The following is a 21,339-nucleotide window of genomic DNA, read 5'->3' as shown; positions in this document are numbered from 1 at the left end:
AGTTTTGGAGGAGGGTAGGAGCGTTCCACTTTTCTGTTGCTTTTGTTAGTTTGCTGCTCATTGATTTATCTCCAGTGACTACTGTCCAGTGCACTCTGCTCAAGTTATCAATCTTAAAAGCCATTTTAAAGCTGTACTTGGACAAGAGAGTGTTACATTCATTGAGCAACATACAACAAAAGAGCAGCTAGGCTTCAGCCTTGAAGTCCTATGGATGGTTTGAAGGGTCAAACTAGTACAATGCTAGGATTATATACCTGATATAACGTGTTAAGTTATTACTTAACATATTATACAAATTATTACTTTGTTGCTAGTAGTGATGATAGCTGATGTATTTTCTGAAAGGAATAAAAAAAATATATATTGAAAACAAAAGAACTTAGATAAATTGAACATTTTATTTGTGAAAAACTACAAGCAAAATGCATAAATAGACATTTCTATTTGAAGCAGAGAAAATGATAAGGTAGCCTCTAAGAGCAAAGTCGTGCACATGCCGGAAACCGTGTAGTATTTGAACATTGTAGTAGCTATAGACAAGGAGCAATGATCAATAATAATAATAATAGTAATAATAATAATAATAATAATATAAAAAAAAAAATGAAACAAATCTGCTAATACATGTACACAAGTAAAATTAATGCAACCATCACAGAAAATTTACCAATAACACTCTGCAGCTAGCAAGAAACCAAAAGCATGACAAGGTTCAAATGAAAAAGTTAAGATTAATACACTAAACAGACCCTACGTTATTACGAAACTGTAAAAGCGCTTCCACAACAACGTCGTATTAGGATCAAAAGAAACAACTGGGTGTACTGTACATATATATTGAAATTTCACATGGTTAATGCTACCGTATATCACAAGTAAACAAGCATTTAAGAATCAGGTTTCTGACAAAGGAAGCTAAAAAAATGTAACCATCTTTACACAGTAAATTAAGGTTACAGGTCGTACACAAGAACAGAACTGCTTGCGCGTAAAAAAAGAAAAAGAAATAACTCAAAACATATTTAAAAAAAGAAAGGAAAATAAAAGTTCAGCTCCATTGCCATTTGTAGCCTTTTATGTTCTGCAACATTTTTGAGATACACATACAAGCACTATTGAAACTGAGTCTTTTGTGTTTGTTGGTATTTTTTATTATTATTTTTCAAATTTCAATAAATTAAGATACAATTAATTGGTTTTTCTTATCTTTTTACAATTTTACAAAAAAACTAAACAAAACAAAAATAAAAATAAACAGCTGTTTATGATCACGGGTAAGGCAAGTGAAAAGATGGCTATATTTTAATAAGAAATGTAAAGTAGGCTATACATTGCTCAGCGAGATCTGATGACCCTACAGGGGGTCGGAATTTGGCGAAATCTCAAGCATCTGGACCATCGCTGACCCCCTTGGATTTGGGATTTTTGCCTAACGTTTGTCTTCATTCAGGTTACTTTCACATTGCATTTACGTTTGCATATTCTTGAAAAAAGTCAGTATAAATTCCATGTACATAGTTTTTTTATTTTCTGTTTTTTTTTTTAAATAATTATGCACATTAACTGAAGGTCAGGTGACGTGGGTGGTCGAGGGCGGTCACAACTTTCTGAATCCAACATTCACTGATTAATATCACAAATACACAGATAGACATGGTTACTGTCTCAAGAACTGAATGGGTTAAAGCCTTCATTTGTACATAACACTAGAGGACTATGCACAGGACATATTTCAAAGGATTCATCACCATCAGAAGAAAGGAAAGCAAAAGAAAAAAGGCAGAAAATTCAACTTCATTGCGTCGTTGGACCAAAACCAAGTCTTCATTTCTGTTACAAGTGATACACCGAAACTTTCACAGCTTTTCACACTTCTGAAACTAAAGGTTAACCAGTTACTAGAACATTACTCTGCGCAAGTATTAAGCAACTGAATCGATTATAAAGTTTTTTAAATATTGCAATACTGTCGTTTCGAGATTTCACCCTCTGAACTGACCATGTTTTGCCAAAATCAGAACAGTAAATGTACAACATTGAATGCGGATGTGGTCTTTACAGGTTTGATTCCAAAGTGATTATGTCTCTCTCAGTACACAGACAGACCGTGTAATATAAAGTGGACAAGAATTAGACAGCTGATATGGATTATATTAGACTTTATTTAAAATGTATTATATATCACACATATGATAATTACATTTTGAATTATTTGTCTAGCATGTCATCAATATCAAATTCCTTTGGTCCTTCAATAAATAAAACTCATATCATATACACAAACTTTATACAGATTTAATACAGCTCCAAGGTGGATTATTCTGACTTGATGGGGGTGGTTATCACTGCTACTCAAATTTTGACCATTTTTGGTAGGTTGATTGTTGTCCAAAACTAAGCTGAAAGCTTTGGACAAAACAATAAAAGCCTATTGTTTTCTGAAGACGTTTTTGTCCTTCCTTGTTGGAGTGCTACACATTTTAGTCAACATCTTCATTCCGTCTTTACCATTCACTGTGCACCAACTGCTATTCAAGTACTCTGAGCACGATAATATGGGTAAGGGTGAAGGGCTAATTTAAAACCACAGGCTATTCTGGCTAGTTCCTAACCAATCAGAAACAATGGAATGGATTTCTTAGTGTTTGTTTTCACTCTGCGCCTTAAGCGAGGACCAAAAGTCATTAATAAAAACCAAAAAGTATCTCCAAGCTCAAGTTAACAAGAGTGAAACATGAAATGAACTCCTTGAATCCCTTGCTAGAGAAGCAACTGCAACAAGAACCTTGCGTCCTGCGCCCCGCTCCACATGCCTCTTCATTGTCCGTAAACTCCGGCTGACCTCCAGCCTTCTGAAGTAACACAAACCCCACCAAGAGCAAGTGTAAGAGACCCGGCTCCGAAGATAAGCATCTCAACACCGCTCGGGGTCACACTGCACTAGTCCGAAATGGTCTGGAAATGTGAGGCTGAGAGAAGCCTGCGAAAAGCAGACAGCCTTCTCCTCACTCTCCTGCAGAGGCTGAAGGAAAAGCAAAGCTAAAAAAACCGTGACCTGTGAAGGACAGTAAGACAGTCCAAGGCGGGGAACTGATTCACAGTGTAGCTAGCACCAAATGTGGGAGATTCAGGCTCCCCCCCCTTCTTCTTCTTCTCAGGAGGTTCCAGCGAAACCATTCAAACCCTTTAAAAACTCTTAAGTGTAAAATGGAGCCATCCGCTGAAATATTTAGCAAAGCTTTGACAAAACGAATCTCTAAAAGTATTAAGATGCAACAGATAATAAATAAGTGTTTTGTAGCGGTTTGAGAATCATTAAAATGTAGGTGGTTATTGTGCACAGCAGGCTTTTTTTTTCCTTTGTTTTTACAATAAAAAGGGGAAAACAAAAACAAAAAAAGACCCCAAAAAAAACAAAAATCAAATAAAACATAAGTTGATTCAGCCTGATATTCACTTACAAATATAAAACAATACATACAAGTGTGGGATGCCGTAAAGGAGGGGGCACTAATCCCAGAGGCCCTGCAGTCACTCCAATGCTGCTGAGGTGACGGTGAGTATCCAGGGGTGAGGTCCAGTGAGACATCGTTATCTCCACCAATCGATTGAAATCGAGAGAATGTGTACACAACACACACACACATATACATATATATATATATTCCTGTGTCGATGTGTGTGCATGTTGGGTCTCTGTGTGCATGAATTCCTCATTCGGCTACGGGAAACATATGGGGTGAAACCAGGGCAGGGCGTGGGATAAAGGTGAAACACGGCCAAGCCTTTGAGCTCCCAGCATCTCCACAGTGTCCAAAGGGCAAAGGGACAGTTTTTGGGGCTCAGAACGACTCGTCGTGCCCCACCGAGAGATCTCCTTTGGGGGTAGAGGCACGAGACGAGCCCTTGTCCATGCTCTCGGAGCCAGAGCTCTGGTGCTGCTGCTCGGAGCCTGCGCTGGAGGTCACCGTGGACGAGGACGTGGAAGAGGAGCGGTTCTTCTCTTTAAAGTCTGTTATGATCACTGTCACGTTCCCCACTGTGATGGCCAGCTGCTGGGCAGTGCTCCGGTCCACGTTCTTCAGCTTGGGTCTGTCAATCACAAAGACGTGTGTAAGTATATTTATACCACAGATTCATTTACCTCTAAAGTGTAAACAGTGCCAAACATGTTCAAAGATATTCAAACATCTGTTCTAATTAATAAATTTAGCTTCTGAAATATATAATCTACACAATAGCATTATTAATAGAGCCAAGTCAAGTCACTATACCCAATGCAAAGGGTTGGGTATAGCTAGAGGGGTATAGTGCACTGAGCTGTTGAGCAGAAGCACTTTAGAGTAAAAGACCTACATCCAACACTTTCGAGAGTGTGGCTGAACTCTTCCAACATCTGAGCTTTTGGATGACTGCTATCAAATCCTCACAAAAAAAAGTATATGTATGTGTGTGCGTGTGTATGTAACATGGCATAAAGCACTTGGTGCTCTGGTTTCTCAGGTGTGTGAGTGAATGTTTGAGTGTCTGTTGCCCTGTGAAGGACTAGCGCCCCCTCCAGGGTGTGTTCCTGCCTTGCGCCCAGTGATTCCGGGTATGCTCCGGACCCACCACAACCCTGAACTGAATAAATGGTTACAGATAATGAATGAACATTGTAAAGCTTCTAAGAAGTGCATGGGCACCAAGTACATATGGTTTGCAGCTTTTCCACTTCCTTGCTGATTTTCCATTAGCACAGAAAGCAAAATAAAGCCAGCTGTAAGGTAAAACCTTATTTATGCATTGTGTATTCATGTTGTTGTTTGGGACTGAACACAGCTCCGTCATCAGTTTAGACAGATCAGTAGAGTTTGTTCCTTCCTTGTTGCAGCGTCCAATGTCTCTTTCGTCGGCCACCGATCCAAGGAGCGTTTGAACTTCTTCAAAAGTCCACGGCGTAATTTTACGAGCTGCCGTTGTGAGTCGGATAAAAACAAACGTGATCTCTGCTGCAGCTGGAGATTTTACAGATGGAGATTTTGTGCCGGATGTCTGCCGAGACTGACAAGTCTCACTGGTCAATCAGGGCTCGGCAAAGGTTTACAAATCACAGTTTAGTCCCTGCTAAACTGAACCACGAGTGAGGAGGTACTTAAGAAAAAACAAAAACAAAACAAAGAAAAAAAAATCCGGTTCCAGGGACAAATTGACCTAGTGAAAAAGCAAAAAAGCTGAGCAGAATTGAGTAGTGGTGGTACCATGTAGTGGAAAAGAGCTATTAGTGCAGCTATATTCTTCATTTCAGAAGAAATGTTGCTTGAGCAGGTGTATGCAAACTTTTGGACAGATGGTGCACTTTAAAGGAAGGCGATTTAGGCCATTCCTATCAGTCCATTCAGGAAGGATTGGTCACACAACACAGAGGCCAGCTGGTGTCTTCAAATGGTGCAAAAAATGTTAAAGTGGGGACCAAAAGAAAGACAAAAAAAAAAAGTAAAAGTAAAAGATTGTTAGATACAAGGTCAGCAATGGTCCATTATTTACTGTGATTATAAACTCTGCACTGAACTGACCCAAAGCCACACATGACAGATTTTACAGCGTGTTAATAATAAAACAGAGTTCCTTTTTTTCCCCCTTACAGCAGTCGTATGTTAGCACCCCATGGCAGGTATTTCAACAAGCTATTTCTGGGCTATTTCTCAAGTGGCCTGCATTTAGATAGCACAGAATATCAATGACTGGTATTAGTTGTTCAAATCTCTCCCAGACAATGTGACACATTGAGCCTTGCTGGCATTGTGAGGCAGAGACAGAAGAGTGGGAAGGCAGCCAGGAGAGAGAGTGTGTGTGGGAGTGAAACACTGCGCTGCTCATTTGAGCTCAGCCCACGACTAACACACTCACACGCTCATTCAGGGAGGGAGAGAGAGAGGTGGGGTGGGGGGTAGGAGAAAGAAAAGAACAGGGTGGGGGAGGGAGGGAGGAGGGGGAGCTGCATTTGTGAATCAGAGCTGCTCTTACATTGAGTTGCATTGCAGCTGTCTGCCAGCTTTGTTCACTGACAGAATGACTTACAGTAGCTATTCAAGCTGACGGGAGGCATCTCCGACTGCAGTTATTAATATACTACCCTCTACTTTTTTTATGGACTGGCATTAAGCATCCTAATGAGACAGGGAATGAGAAACTATTTCTCCTCTGGCAAGAACCTCGGTGCTGGGTCATTTGATCACTAGAGCAAGTTAAAAAAAAAAAAAAAGAAAGAAAGAAAGACAGAAAAAAAAAAAAAAAGAACAAGGACAGCACAGATGAAAAATGAGGCACCTTGAGATGTGAGAGTTCTTGGTCTTGGTGGTTGATTTCCCAGACTGTATGCTGTTTCTTTCGCTCGGCGGGCTTTGATGGCTGTCTGTCTTGGGTCTGTGAAGAGATCACAAGAACAAAGCGGTTGATATCCATTACAAAAGGCTTCGTGTTCAGGCCCTTCACCTGCACGCTCTCAGCTAAAATGCAATACCTGGTGTTCTTTTTGCTGTTGGGTTTCTTGGTGATGGCGGGAGTGATCTCTTTCTCTCTGTCCTTCTTCTCCTTCTCAGGCTGCTCCTTCTCCATCTTGTCCTTGCTGGGAAGCTCCACCTCAGGTGTATTCCTGTCGGGACGTTCGCCATCCACTCTCTCTTTCTCAGGCTTCTCCGGCTTCTCTTTCTTCTCTTTCTTTGGGGGAGGAGGAGTGGCGTATTGCTGGGCCACCTGCTGAGCCACCAGCTGGGAGTTTATCCTGGGCTTCCTGTGGGGCCAGCCAAGAGTTCACGTTAAAGAGGAAAACCTGCTATCAATGCATCAACACATCAACGACCCACTGAACTACTGGTTTTGTGGCTGAGTTGTTACATGCTTCTCTGGACTGAAACTCTGATTCTAGACTGAAAATAAGCAGCCTATACAGGTGTGACGTAACCAGGGCTGGACGATACGGCCAACATTTATATCACAATATATTTCTTACATTTTGATCGATATGAACCAGTATAAAATCCACTGAGAAACTTTCAAGGACAAACAAGAAACATGACATCACCCACAAACACAAACCTATTCGCTTTGTCAATATTAATGTTTTTAAACTGAATTTAAAATTGAGCGCTGAACTGACGACAGCACCCTGTGATAAACATCAGTCAGTGACAGGTGGTGTAAATAATGTATACGTGTTTAACAATCATCATTGTTATTGAAATATTATATATTGTGATATTTATTGACATCGAATTATTTTCCAGCCCTAGATCTAATGTCATTTTTCAATACATCAGTACAAAGCACAATATGAATATTAAAAGATCAATTGCATTTGATCAAAACAGCAAGTTAAGAATGCCACCTTCCACTCACAATGCCTGCAGTTTTAGTTATAGCCTGCATTATCAACAACTTTGCCTCAACATTTTTGAAGTGAGGAAATTTAACCTAGTAACATAGAAACTGTAAACCTACCATAGATGAGTTAGACCAGTCAGAAGCAACCCAACTCCCATGTGCTGTGACCTGGGATTTGTGTCAAAGGCAGAAAGCCATCTCATATATACATCAATATACATCAACAGTGCTAAACTAAATTAAATAACCCATATTCATCCAAGTGCCGTATCAAGCACTGAGCGTTTTCAAAGTTCAGTCGAGCAGCAGCACCGTGCTTTAACTTTTTAAACCTGCTTCACTGGAAATGTAAATAATGGTGGACACAACACATTCTCAATACAGGAAACAACACAGGACAGAACTAGATACAATCCATGTGCTAATCATAACATCAGATGCTGTTACAGTGGTTACAATTTCCGAATTCTCACTTCTCCCGCTCTCAACTTCTGCTGCTGGGGTCCACGTAACCATTGACTCCAGTTGACACTCATCGACTCCAGCTGATCGTTACCATGACAGCACCACAGTAATGAAACAAATATGAAAATGCCCTCAACATAATTTTCTCACTTTTAATATTTTGACACTGAAGTGTTCACCTAGAGTCTACTCTGACTTACAGGACACGTCTGAGTTAAAGATTTGACTCTTCTGACGTCAACTCCCAATCCGTAATTCAAGTAGATTGAATATTTATGTGGGGGGTGGGTGGCTATATCACTTCGAATAATAACCATAAACACACACACACACCTGCCTTTATGTTATATTTCAGTAAAATCCACAATTTATATCACAATTCCAACAGGTTCAAAAATGACGATCAGATATTCAGCATATCATACATTCATTCATTCATTGTCTGTAACCGCTTGTCCAGTGTAGGGTGGTGGTGGTGGGTCCAGAGCCTACCCGGAATCACTGGGCACAAGGTGGGAACACACCTCGGAGTGGGCGCCAGTCCTTTACAGGGCGACACACAATCCCACCTACGGACATGTTTTGAGTCGCCACTCCACCTACCAACACGTGTTTTTGGACTGTGGGAAGAAATCCATATGGACACAGGGAGAATACACCAATTCCTACATATCATAGAGCCCTAACAATTATATAAAAAAAAATTCACATTCAGTTTACCTATATGTCTATACATTTATAGGATCAAACCACATTTTATTCAGATATCTACAAAGGCCTTTGGGTGGTCTCCTTATTCATACTGTCATGTGCTTCCCACCTCTTCACATTCTGAAATGATTCTATGATGAGCTGGAAAGACACACAGGACTGACTCATAACTCAAAACCAGAATGTACAAAGATGAGACCACTGCAGTGGGCAAAGCACTCTAGCTATTGATATTTCAGTATCCGTAATGAACAACAAAAATCCACTTAACTGCCTCATGTTATTAACATCGTAAGACAAATATTTGGTCCACTGGAGCTTTCAGGCATACAGAAAGAGCACGTCTTATTGCTCAAAATCTGCCAGAGGATATTTTTATTTCTCTATACTTGAATAATGGAGGCACTCATGTTTTGGTCATTATTACTAATACTGCCACTTGCGGCCCACCCCTACACACTGACTCAGTGTATTTTAATGAGTGGCACATATCTGAATGAACTGATTCAGAGAGTGTAACAATCAGAGACCACTGCAAAAAGGCTGATTATTAGGTGTTTGCATTATAACTATGATATTTAAATATATTCAAGCAGGAACAATAACGCAAAATTCAACAATCATAAATACACTAAGTAAATTCATTAAATTAACAGCTTCATAAAATTCACCTTGATTTCCTGTGATGATGCAATGCGTATGTAATGTTGTCCTGATTTCATTACAGTACATGATCATAAATCTACACAGTGAAATCTCAAACTGTATCACTGGTATTTGCTTCCCTCTTAAGCATCTCTAATGGCACCTTTCCACTGCATGGTACCTACTCTGCTCTGCTTGTTTTGCTTTCCCAATAGACAAACCTTGGGCCTGGTACTTCATCCCACGGTCCAAAAACAAACATTGGTAGGTTGATTGGCGACTCAAAAGTGACCGTAGGTGTAAGTGTGTGAGTGAACGCGTTGCCCTGTGAAGGACTGGCGCCCCCTCCAGGGTGTATTCCCGCCTTGCGCCCAATGATTCCGGGTAGGCTCTGGACCCACCGTGACCCTGAATTGGATAAGCGCTTACATATAATGAATGAATGAATGAATGGATGAACCCGGTACGTGGAACTGAAACCTTTTTTTTTTTAAGTCCCTGATCACATGTGGATACAAGCTAGAAGAGTAGGGACTAAACGTGATAAACCTTGCGGAGTGCTGTGTGGCCAGAGGGAGTTGTCTACATGGAGATATGCAGACATCCAGCAAAACTAGACACCTGTAAAATCTCTAATTTACAGCAGCGATCACATTAGACTCACAACGGCAGCTCGTAAAATTATGCAGTGGTCTTTTGAAGAAGTTCAAACACTCCTTAGATCGGTGGGCTATGAAAAACATCAGTGAGAAGTGGGACAAACACTGATCTGTGAGGACTGGGGTTGTGAAGCATCAGCATCCAAATCCATAGAAACTCTTTCTCCTTTCTCGTGAACCCTTCCCCTCCCCCACTACCCTCTCCCCTGAAGATTCTGTCACCTTTTTGAGGAAAAGGTTTACAAGATCTGCAACTCCTTTCCACCTGCCTCCACCCTTCCCATCAGGCACCATCCCCCTCCTCCTAATTCTCCTAGTCTTGGGTCTATCCACTTTCCACAGCTTCTCACATCTAACAATCCAACCACCTTTCTGCTAGACCCTAATTCATCCAGGCTAATCCAGATGACATGAATTTATGGCAGAGTGGTCCCTGTACACTACAGGTCCTCACCACGGTCTTGCCATCTCCTTCAAGAACTTGTCGGTCACACCACCTGCAGAAGCATAAAGGCTTGGTGTATTTGTGGACGACCAGTTAATGCTCTCGACTTATATTGCAAACCTCAGACATGCAGGTTTCTCCCGTTACGACACCCTGAGAATTCAACCAATCCTACTTGGCTTGATATTCAGGCACAGTGTAATATGTGAGCATTGTGAACCTAGCTCTCCATACTGACTTATATACTGCTGTATTTAGCAGCATCTTCTGTATTCTACCCTTTTTATACAGCCAAGCAAAATGTGTCACTTATCAAGGGATATAACTGACTGTTTAAAAGCCAGGGCAGGAGCACATTTGGCTTCATTATGTGTTTCCTGACAGTTTTTATTTAATGCATGTGAGTGAAATTAAACCTTCTATCAAACTTTATACTTATCAAAATAACATAACATCAGCATCAAACATAAACCTTTTGGCTTTGTCAATATTCATATTTTGAAATTAATTTTACAGTGCCCTGTAACGACCATCAGTCAATGACAGATGCAGTAGATAATGCAAACTGAGAAATTGAAAATGTGTTTAAAAATCTTATTGTTATTGGAACATTTTATATTACGAATTGATACTGCATTACTATCTGGCCCTACCTTAAATCACAAAGTTCAAAAGGCAAGAAGCAAGCTCACAATAACTGGATGGACTTGGCCAAAATGAGTGACCTGAAACAACTTCCTGTTCAATCTGAAACTGTATAAAGCAGGGATATCCAACTAGATCTGGAGGCTTGGTGTCCAGCAAGATTTGATAACAGATCCTACTCAGTAAAACACCTACTTAACCCAGCCCTCAATACAGGAGTTAAATTAGGAGTGTTTGAACAATGGATATGGGCCCTTCAGGACTGGAGCTGACCGATGAAAACCGGACACTCCGTGCATTTGCAAGAAGGGAGTCATTCCACAGGAGCATGTATAATGTGATCACTTACTCCATGCCTGATCAGCAAGTCCAGCAGTAAACCAGTTCCCCAGGCAATGTTTGCTAGTGACATTAAACAGGATTAAACAGTAAGTAAAAACTGTGGCCTTCACATATCACATTCATCCTGACCCTCCTCTGTAACCCACAGGGGCGAGTGTCCAGCAGATCTGTGGAGGACTCCAGCTCCCTGCTGCTGGGCCGAGTGCCCATCCCTCGCTCCAGCTGTGCGGGCTCATCGCAAGGCTAATCTCATTACTCTCCTCCCTTAACGAACGAGTGTGTGAGGATCACAGGTGTGGGACATTTGCAGCAAAGCAGTGACAGGCACTAATCTAATTACGGCCTGAGGGTGAGGGAGTTGGCCTCATTCAAGGGGAGGATTGGGAGCAGTAGTGCGCAATTGGTCCTGCCTGCACACGAGGCCAAGCTGTGGGGCAACAACAAGCCACACTGACAACAAAACCGGTCTGACTGCTACTACGCCTGCTACGCTTATTATACACACTACTGACCACAATTATTTGAGCTGACCACAACCGTTTTCCTGCAGTTATTAGCTGTGGCAATCATATGTTTAAATGGCAAAAACAGAACATGGAGTGGAAAGTGTTTCTGTGGTTGAATTGAAGCCTGAAAACAAGATGGGAGAGAAAAAGGGGGTTGTTAAAATAAGCAGGATACATTTCTTAACAGGATAAGTTCACATTTGACTGAAATAGTGACAGTAGCAAAATAATAATAATAATAATATCCATGTAGCTGTTGTCACAAAGGTGTTTCTGGCATTTCAAAAATAGGAAAAGCCCACAATACATCCCCTTGTCATTGGAAGGTCTCAAGAAGCTTTGGTGCTTCACATCAAATGTCTTTGTTTACATGTGGTAATTATTATGGGATTGTGTTGTACAGAAACTATGGAGGGCAGGACTAATGAATTCAGAAATGAATATAATATATAACACCGGCATCAGTGTTTTTCTGTTCCTTTTATTAAAAAATAAATACTAGACGATCTACCACCAAAGAACAAAGACCAAGAACATTTTGCTGATTTTAAGAATTAAAATCACTTATTTATTCAATGTAACAGGTTAAAGCATGTGAACTTTAATGAGGCTGTGCACAGTTATATGGAGTTTTATAAACACACTCTCCCCACCACTTCCCTTTACAATATTTCAGGCAAATACACACACTTACGTGAAATAAGAAAAATTCAGCAGTCCTCCTCTCTCTCTGTGAGATATAATGTGTGTGTAAACTTTGCAGAATTCAGAGCCATCCTGCTGAGTTTGTGAACTAACCAACGCCGAGGCTAACGTGCATGTTGTCTCGCCAAACACAGCCCCAGAAACACACACAAACGAAGGGTGTCTTATTTCCTATTATTCAGCCACGGTTTGCACTGATGACCCTACTATTCTTTGGTTCCAGCTGGAAATGCATTTTTCTGGTTCACGAACCAGTTTATGTTGGTTGAACTAAGAACAGACGGTGTAATGGCGCCACCTTAAGTTGTCTCTGTAAAATATGGCTGAACTAACAGTTCCTTCCCACCCATACACATTTCAACATTAGGATTTAATCACTCAGTGAGTCAAGTAAGGCCCCACATACACCTGAACCCTGTGTCGTACCCCATCCTGTAGCCTAACCCACACCTCCCATTGACGCAGGTCCAGGGATATAAACTCCTCTCGTCCACACTACAGAGACTGCAGGCAGCAGCGAACTCGCCACCAGAGATTTCCTCAGACATTGGTTGCTCATCAAATATAGCAGGAACCAGACTCTTTGTTGCTTTCCTGGCACTGCAACTATGGTCTGTTCTAATTAGTGTCCTAATCTGTAAACAGTGCATATTACAGATTTATAAAACTAAGACCATTACACCACTACACTCTGTACTACATAGTGCTGAGGAAGATATTTGTGATCCAATCCTACTGTTGTGATGGTGCAACTGTAGAAGGACGCAGACACACAAATGCACAAGATGCTTCTGCCCTTCCTGACACCATACTTCCTTAGACCCAGGCTTGTGACTGACACTACACGTGCACCAGCACATGCAGAGGATGGCAGGCAGCGTGTCGTGTTTATTTGAGCTCAAGCCGTCTGTCATCAGTTGGAATCTACCAAGTACCAACAGCAAGAAAGCAAGATAGCTAATCAGCAGATCTGACCGCAGCTTATAACTGAATTATTACTGGCTAAGATTAAATAATATAACAAAAACAATTAAAAATATAACAACAACAATTATTCACCATGGTAAAACCACTGTATACATTTGTACTTTCTGGGCATAACCTCTTCCTCCCTCACCTAAAACACACACACACAGACACACAGTCGAGGGAGCGCAGACAGCAGCCGTGGGCTGCAGGCTCCCTCTCCTTGTTGCAGTGCTGAGTTAATTAAAAGCTGAGGGGCTGTGGCGGAGATCTGAGGCAGAACTGTGTGCAGCTCGAGCCAGCTCTTGTTCCTGCAGCTTAATGGCTGACATCTGGCAGCAGCTGGGGGTAACAGAAGATCTCAGCTGAAGATGGGGGATTGAGGGGGAGAGCGCTTAGGAGCCCACTAGCATCATTAACATTGTCTAAACATTTTGACACGGGAGACCGCCTCACATCGTTATCTGCTATCTGCCGACTAGTTAAGGGTTTTAAATGGGCTTCGTGGCAGTTGAGAATTTTTGGGGAGGAGTGAGTGAATACAACAACGAATGATCCCCTGTATCAGAGAGGATCATTTACAAAGGATGCATGATTCAATACGCACAGTATAGCAATACTGTTGGTGCTAAGAAGTTTATTTTGTGTTTTCACGTAATGTTGTGTCCCTTATTCAAAAATGATTAGGTCCTGATAGTTACCGGTAACATGCCATGTACAGGATGTTCCTGACAGTTTTAAAAACACATAAGCAGTAGGTTTTCTTTCTGTAAAGATGTTTCTACCTGGTCTACTTTTGTGTAACTAGGAATATAACAAAAACATACACCCACATAAGCTTTGACATGTTTTGAAAGATAAAAATCTTTGAGCACAAAATACCAGCACTCAAGACAAACCAAAGACTTAACACTACACACTTAGCAGCCACAACACGACAACCACAGCCCGGTGAGGTGAATAACACTGATTATCTCGTTACAGTGGCACCTGTCAAAGGTTGGGATATAGTAGGCAGAAAATGAACAGTCGGAACTAGAAGTTCAGGTCTTGGAAGTAAGAATAGTACGCCAGTTTAAGGATCGTGGTCTCCCAAGGCTTATTAACACGTGTGGGGTGCGAAGGCTAGCCTGACCGATCGGAAAACCACCCCAAAAAAACAGTTAGAGGAGTACAAACTGCTAAAAATGTTAATGCCGGCTCTTATAGGATGATGCCAGAACACAGAGTATCACAGCTGCTGCATAGCCTTAGACCGGTATATAGGGTAATGCACCCTGAAACACTGCAAACATTATTCAGGACTGGTTTGAGACACATGCCTACGAGTTCAAACTGTTCACTCCAAGTCTCAATGGGCCAGAGCCCTCAATGGGCCAGAGCCCATTACATGAGAGGGACCTGTACAATGTTAGGCCCATGCTTGTCCAGCCCTAGTTATGACTAATGAGTATATATTAGGGATGTTATGGCACACAAAAATCACAGTTTGGTAAAGTCCACTGTACGGTTCGGTATAGTGGTACTGCAAGGGAAACGCAAAAAAAGAACATACACACACATTGATATACAAGAGCGCATTGGAAGGGCAGTGAACCCATTTGTGGGTCGAAATCACAGCTTTAAACTTTATGATCTGCATAACTTCCCTTAGTTTTCACACGTACGTATATGCTGCAACATGCCACATATTCGTCATGGCAATGTGCAATCCTAAACTTGACCCTCAAACCCTGACAGTTCAGTATGAATACGTGAACAGTTACAATCCTAGTGTATATTTGACCAGTGCAAAGGTAACCCCCTGCTGCATCTCCTGTGGCGTGAACCTCAGTCTTTGGTGGCCCAGAACCCAGAGATCTCTTCTTGTCTGGATGACTGATGGGCTCCAGGCACCTCTCCCACAGGGCCAAGCCAATCAGAAGGCAATCAATCGCCTCATAATAGGGAATCATGTCGGAGGGGCCAGCACAACGCCACAATCAATACAACCCCTGTGAGGAATCCAGATGAGCCTGAGCCCTCAGGCTAAAGGCACTGTAGAAATTAGCTCAGAGCTACTGCAGTAAAGGCCGACAAGTTAAAGTGGCGACAGAAAAATAGTGCTGGGCGAAATGACCGCAAATTTCTAACGTTGCTGGGAGCTTGTCTGTCTCTTTTCTTGAGCCAGTTCATTTTATATATATTTATATATAAAAAAAACTCTCCTGATGTATGCATCTCCCATGGCCTGCACAGTCACCAGATCTAAATATTATTGAGACACTTTGGGGTGTTTTGGAGGAGCGAGTCAGGAAATGTTTTCCTCCATCAGCATCACATAGTGACCTGGCCACTATCCTGCAAGAAGAATGGCTTAAAATCCCTCTGACCACTGTGCAGGACTTGTATATGTCATTCCCAAGACGAATTGACGCTGTATTGGCCGCAAAAGGAGGCCCTACACCATACTAATAAATTATTGTGGTATTATATATGTATAAAATAAAACATTATACATATGTTGTACTATATTATTATTATTAGATTACTACTGACTTGGTAACCTAGTGACCCTTTTTAATATCCTTCTCCTACCAATATATGTTTATTAAATAAATAAATACATTTAAAAAGAAAAATATTAAAAATATATATAAAAGCAATGAAATGGTGGTCAATTGGTCAAGCACATGCCGCGAGGAGGTGACTGGGTCAGTGGTATCATTCAGTCCAACCACCAGCCAAGCAGAGCCCTGAGGTATTTGCTGTGATCCAGCTGAGGGATTTATCAGACGAGTGCACTGAGCCTTTGCTAAACAGCTGCTGGGTTGAGCCTAGCTCCAGCGGGGATCTGGAATCACTTCCAACCTGGGGTTAGGCTGGGAGCACAGTGCTGGAGGTGGACAGGGCTGTGATTGATTTGATCAAACCCCCACCCTCCATACCCCCCCCCATGCTGGTTCTCCTGCCAGGCGGCGAGATTTGTATCAGACGTAGATCAGAAAGGCAGAAATAGGCCGGGCGGTTAAGCCATGATTCAGTGCCAGTTGTAATTCAGCCATGAAAGCCCGCTGGCGTGTCAGGAGAACTGTCAAAGCTCCCTCGGCAAGGCAAAAACCACACAATGCATTATTTACTGACCGACACATGACCAACTCAACACAACTGCGTTCTGTTCGCTGGGTGATGTATTAAACGAGGCAGCAGTTCTCCACGGGGCTCCTCAGTTTAGGACACGCTAACAATGTTTGGAAATGAAGCCTTTCACCAGCAAATATTCAAGTTCCTAAAGAATGTCAGTAATTGGTTTTTGCTGAACTTTTTGGGTGTGGGAGGCTGTGAAAATGATCAGCAGTCCTGCTAGCTTAAAGTACACGCATTGTGGACACAGACATGCAGAAACAATCTCCACAGAAAAACATGACATTCAACAGTTTTCCAGTGGTTGGTCTTCACATTATAGAACACCCGCATTATAAAGCACCTAGTGGCCTGGATATTACAGAGATTCAGCACAAAATGTGTTATAAACATGGAAATGGGAGACTCTGGAAGAGTTGCACAAGTCTAAGGCAACTATGCCTATTACCAAGCATCAGCAGGAGGTGTATGACACCCATGGCACTGGGTGTTCTTCTGGTGTTCGTGACCTCATTAATAGCGTTCACAATTTTAATAATAAAGGATTCCTCATCATTTTTTAGTTCTCCAGACTGTTAATGTGTTTACGAAGCACCAGTGTTAGTAAATGTGTAAAACAATGGGTCTCGGTCTAGTATGTTAAGCTTTCTCTCTCTGCTCATTGCAGAGAAACACCTTCTGGAGGTTTTTACACAACAAACAGACCACCAAATGTTGAAAAGCATGAACCATGGATAAGGACATTGCTCTATTCGTGAGCCATAGGTGGCTAATGTAGATTTGTTTTTGCTGTACATGGAACTGACTCTAAATTCAGGAGAGCACTTTACTTTATGTAAGTAAACACAGAACGAATGTGCTACAAAAGTAAACAACTCGAGTTACAAATGAGGTATTGTGGAAATTCTAACAGTGAATAAAAACAAAACAAGTTAAAGTTCAGCCACATACAAACATACCTGTTCCAAGGTGCTGAATTCTGAACATGAACAACCAGAGAGTGCACCATCTCCCCTGAATCAGACATAGTCTATAATGCTCGTGGCTGAATGCCATGAAATCTCACAGAAATGTGAGTGTAAAGACCTGCCAGAACAGAGGATGACAAGGATGACAAACTGAAGCAACGACTAGGGACAAATCGGAACATTGCTGGTAGGGGATACATTTTCCAGCTGCACAAAGATTAAGCTGAAACACATTCAACAGAGGTGACATAACAGCCGCCGCTCGGCAGCTCAGGCGAACCGCAGAACCAGCGTATAAATGTCATCAATGAGTGCTTCAACCTCTACAAGCACTTCAGACACGCTGGGCCGGGAGCACACACGCCTGACTGTCATATTATACAGTGATTGACAGCTCCTCCTCCCGACCTCCCCTTCAATCTCGGCTAACGGGGCGCGTGAAGTGGGACGCTGCTGGATGCAATAAAATGACTGTCATCAGAACAACATACTCAACGCCCAGGCAGACAGGCAGCAGCAAAGTGGTGACACAAAGCTCAATCAGCTTCACCGCTTTAGGAGAAGTTTAAAAAACCTGCAATGGTAAAATCCTGGAGTACGGCAATTTTAGCTGCCGAATCCTCCATTACAGGGGACAGCAATGGGGTTTCATTGGGTTGTATGCTACAGTTTTACAATATGGACATAAATTAATGGACATAAATGAAGTTTTTATTATTGTTATTATTATTATTATGACATTAATTTCAAATATCACAATTTATTTCTCACACTTTTGAGATGTTAAAGCCATGGTCAGAATAGACACTTGCAGTTTGTCTCTCTGTGAAAAGTGGGAATTGGTGACACACAATGTTTTGTGCTCTAAGCTTAAAAATCTCACCAACCATAAACAGTAAAAGAAAACACTGGAAATAAAATGTAAATGTTATATAATCACCTAATCCAGCTTCTCAACTGTCCACTAAGGTTTTATAATCAGCTCAGACCATGTTAATATAACATATTAGAACAATATAACAAGTTTGGTACTAACACACGGGTACAACTGACATTTCCTCCGTTTGGGATCTACAGTACTAGTGTACAAAGCCCTTCCCTGTCAGGTCACCACAGCCAAAGCAGGTCAAGAACATGGATTTGCATGTCTAATGCCTCTTTCGCACATGAACTCCAAAGAATTTCTAAAGAAACTCTGCAGTATTGGGTCTGGAGATGTCCCGGATTGGTCGTTAACACATGCAGCACACACTGGGAGATTTTCTGCACCAGGCACGCTCTCGCACTGGGAAATGAAACGCTTGCTTTATGCATTAGGCAGCGCCTGTGCAGCGCGTGCAGGGGAAACTCCGGAACATTTCCCGCATTTCAGACTCTAACGTCCAATACTCTGAGTATTTACTAGAGCACAAGGAGGATAAAGCCTAGGTAAGATCTGTGGAAACTCCGGTGTCACCTTTGTCCAAGGCTGTTATAACAGCCTTCTTCAAACAACAACAAATATACACATAGCTTCTTATAGTGATGCTGGTTTGTTGTGACAGTAAGCATCACTGCTTTACTCCTTTTTACAGAGCAGCTACATGAGAACGTCCTGCTTAAAGCATCTTGCTTTTACACAGAGAGAACCCAAGAAACGAGCTGAAGTACCATTCAGTACCTACAGGATGATTTGGAGCTGCATCAGTGATCCACATCTTCATTATCCATCATCCATATATATCATCAACCATTCCCACTGCAATCATATCCTCACAGCAACGCAACAAGCAAGCCCAGAAGAGCAGAAGTGGTTAATGCAGCAAAGACCAGAACAAACGCCCTATAAATGCCTTCAATTCCAGATGAAATTCAATGCCTGACCCTTTCACTATTTACAGTTACCAGTGTTGGAGGTGGAGGTGAAGTGCTCTGTTCCAGACAAGACATAAACGAGACATCGCCTATAGATGGCACATTGAGAGTGCACTTGAGTGAAGAGAGGCTATAGAAAAGCTCTCAATTAACAGCGCTCTCTATTCAAGTGCAGTGTAGGGAGGACCGAGCTGCTGGCCATAGCCTCCTAGAGCGCAGAGCATTGACAGAAACAGCCATGTCAAGGGTATAAATAATCACTCTGACAACTGTTAATAACAGCAGCACTGTGCTGGACTGCGAGGACATAAATACTCGATCTGCAACTGATACCCTGCTAAATCCAAGCTGTATCTACTGCTGTGTCTCCCTGTGGAGTAAATATACATTTCGTGCACCATACGGATTCCATTACTCAGCCTCATGAGCAGAAATCTCTTGGATGTTTAGTAGAGGGAGGGAAAAAGAGCAGAAGAGGGAAAAAAAATAAAAAATAAAAATCGTGGCCGCTTTCTCAAGTGTGAATTTAATTCCCCCCACACCATCTGCAGATGAAGATGCTTTACTGCATTATTCAATTCACACATCCAGAATTCCAGATTCAATATCATTCTGCTTCGGAGGGCGCCACTCGGGCTATAACCTCGTCTCCGGGAGGGCTTCTAACATCATGGGGGCGACACACACACACAGGACATCAGCGCACAGTCATCAGTGTCACAGCTTTAGCGGAGAGGCCTGATCCTCTGGCACAGGCACATTAAGCCCTCAGCAGAGAGAGAAAAAGGTGAGGGGGGGGCATGATGGAGCCTCTGGTTTCCGGCGCGTGTTAAACAAGCTCTGGGACTCAGCTCCCATAAGCCATTCTGCTAAACGATTAGTGGCACAGCGCCTGTTCGAGCCAGAGCCGAGATGGAGCCCTGGAGCCCGTGGAGAGCACCTGGAGAACAGCCCTGGGTTCCAGAGCAATGCTGCTCTCGACGGGGCCCAGGATATTAAACATTCATTCCCCTCCTCCTTCTGCAGGGATCTTGCACTCCTTTCCTCCCCGTGGGGATTCCTCACAGATCATGACTGCAGGCTGGTTAATGGCAAGCTCGGCAAATCCCAGAGTAAAGGGAATTCCTTGCAGATAAGGATCTCATTTCGAACACAAGAGCGTCTGGAGACAGCCAGGAGGAAAAGACAACAATCAGGACTGGGCCAAATAAGAAGTCAACCCTTCATTTTTCCCCCCCTCTCCTGGCACTGACAGCAAGTGCTAAGTCCCTGACTGCATCGTCTCTCCGTACAGACAGGCATTCCCTCATCATCTGACCTTTTCTGCCATGTGCTGTCTATGTTTAAAAGTGACAGCCAGGTGCTGTTGTAGTGCTCAGCGCTCATCAGCAGACGCCTGTTGTATTCTTTGTACTCCTGCACCACTCGTCTGCTCGCCCTCCTCTCCTTTCCCCTTGCAGCGTCTGCAGAAGTCCAAGTCAACCTTGCGTCCTCTTTTCCCCTCCTCTCCATCTTGTGCACACAGAGCCTGTTTCAAATTAGTTCAAGCAGGCTCCAGGCAACACAACACACTGCTTAGAGGAGACAACATTTCATGGGATACTTTACGTCTAGACTCCCGGCCTGGTCTGCAAAACTAATGAGGAGGAACGCAACAAAGCAGCTCTTCTTGCTCTGCGCTCCAAAAGAAAACCATGAATAGCCACTCAACAGGGCCTTTGTGATTCACATGTGGTAAAATCTCAACAGAGAAGCACAGCCTACAGTCAGGAGTGCAGCAATTCTGAAGTACGGTAGAAAAAGCCTGAAAAGACTTTCTGACAATCTGCTCCAGTGGCACAGCGATCCAGCCTGGTAGGTTCTACGTCTTTCCTTCTATGTGTGAGGATAAGAAGCGCAGTGTGAGATCACCACTTAGAGCATTAGCATGCGAATACAAA

At 42.4% G+C, this 21,339-nt stretch overlaps 1 protein-coding gene across 1 annotated transcript in view; it reads right to left on the bottom strand.

Moving 5' to 3' along the window:
- Window positions 1-404: 404 nt before the first annotated feature.
- The window catches only part of rybpb (RING1 and YY1 binding protein b), a 32,694-nt gene continuing 11,759 nt past the window's right edge, over window positions 405-21,339 (bottom strand). Inside the window, exons 3-5 of the mRNA XM_066662846.1 lie at window positions 6,506-6,775; window positions 6,313-6,408; window positions 405-4,095 (exon numbers count right to left, since the gene is read on the bottom strand). Coding sequence (XP_066518943.1) covers window positions 3,846-4,095; window positions 6,313-6,408; window positions 6,506-6,775 — 616 coding nt within the window. The 3' untranslated portion in view covers window positions 405-3,845. The remainder of the gene's footprint in view (window positions 4,096-6,312; window positions 6,409-6,505; window positions 6,776-21,339) is intronic.

Source organism: Hoplias malabaricus, chromosome 3 (assembly GCF_029633855.1).
Source record: "Hoplias malabaricus isolate fHopMal1 chromosome 3, fHopMal1.hap1, whole genome shotgun sequence".
Taxonomy (NCBI): Eukaryota; Metazoa; Chordata; class Actinopteri; order Characiformes; family Erythrinidae; genus Hoplias; species Hoplias malabaricus.
The sequence above is the reverse complement of the archived record's forward strand: the minus strand, read 5'-3'. Positions and strand labels throughout refer to the sequence as shown.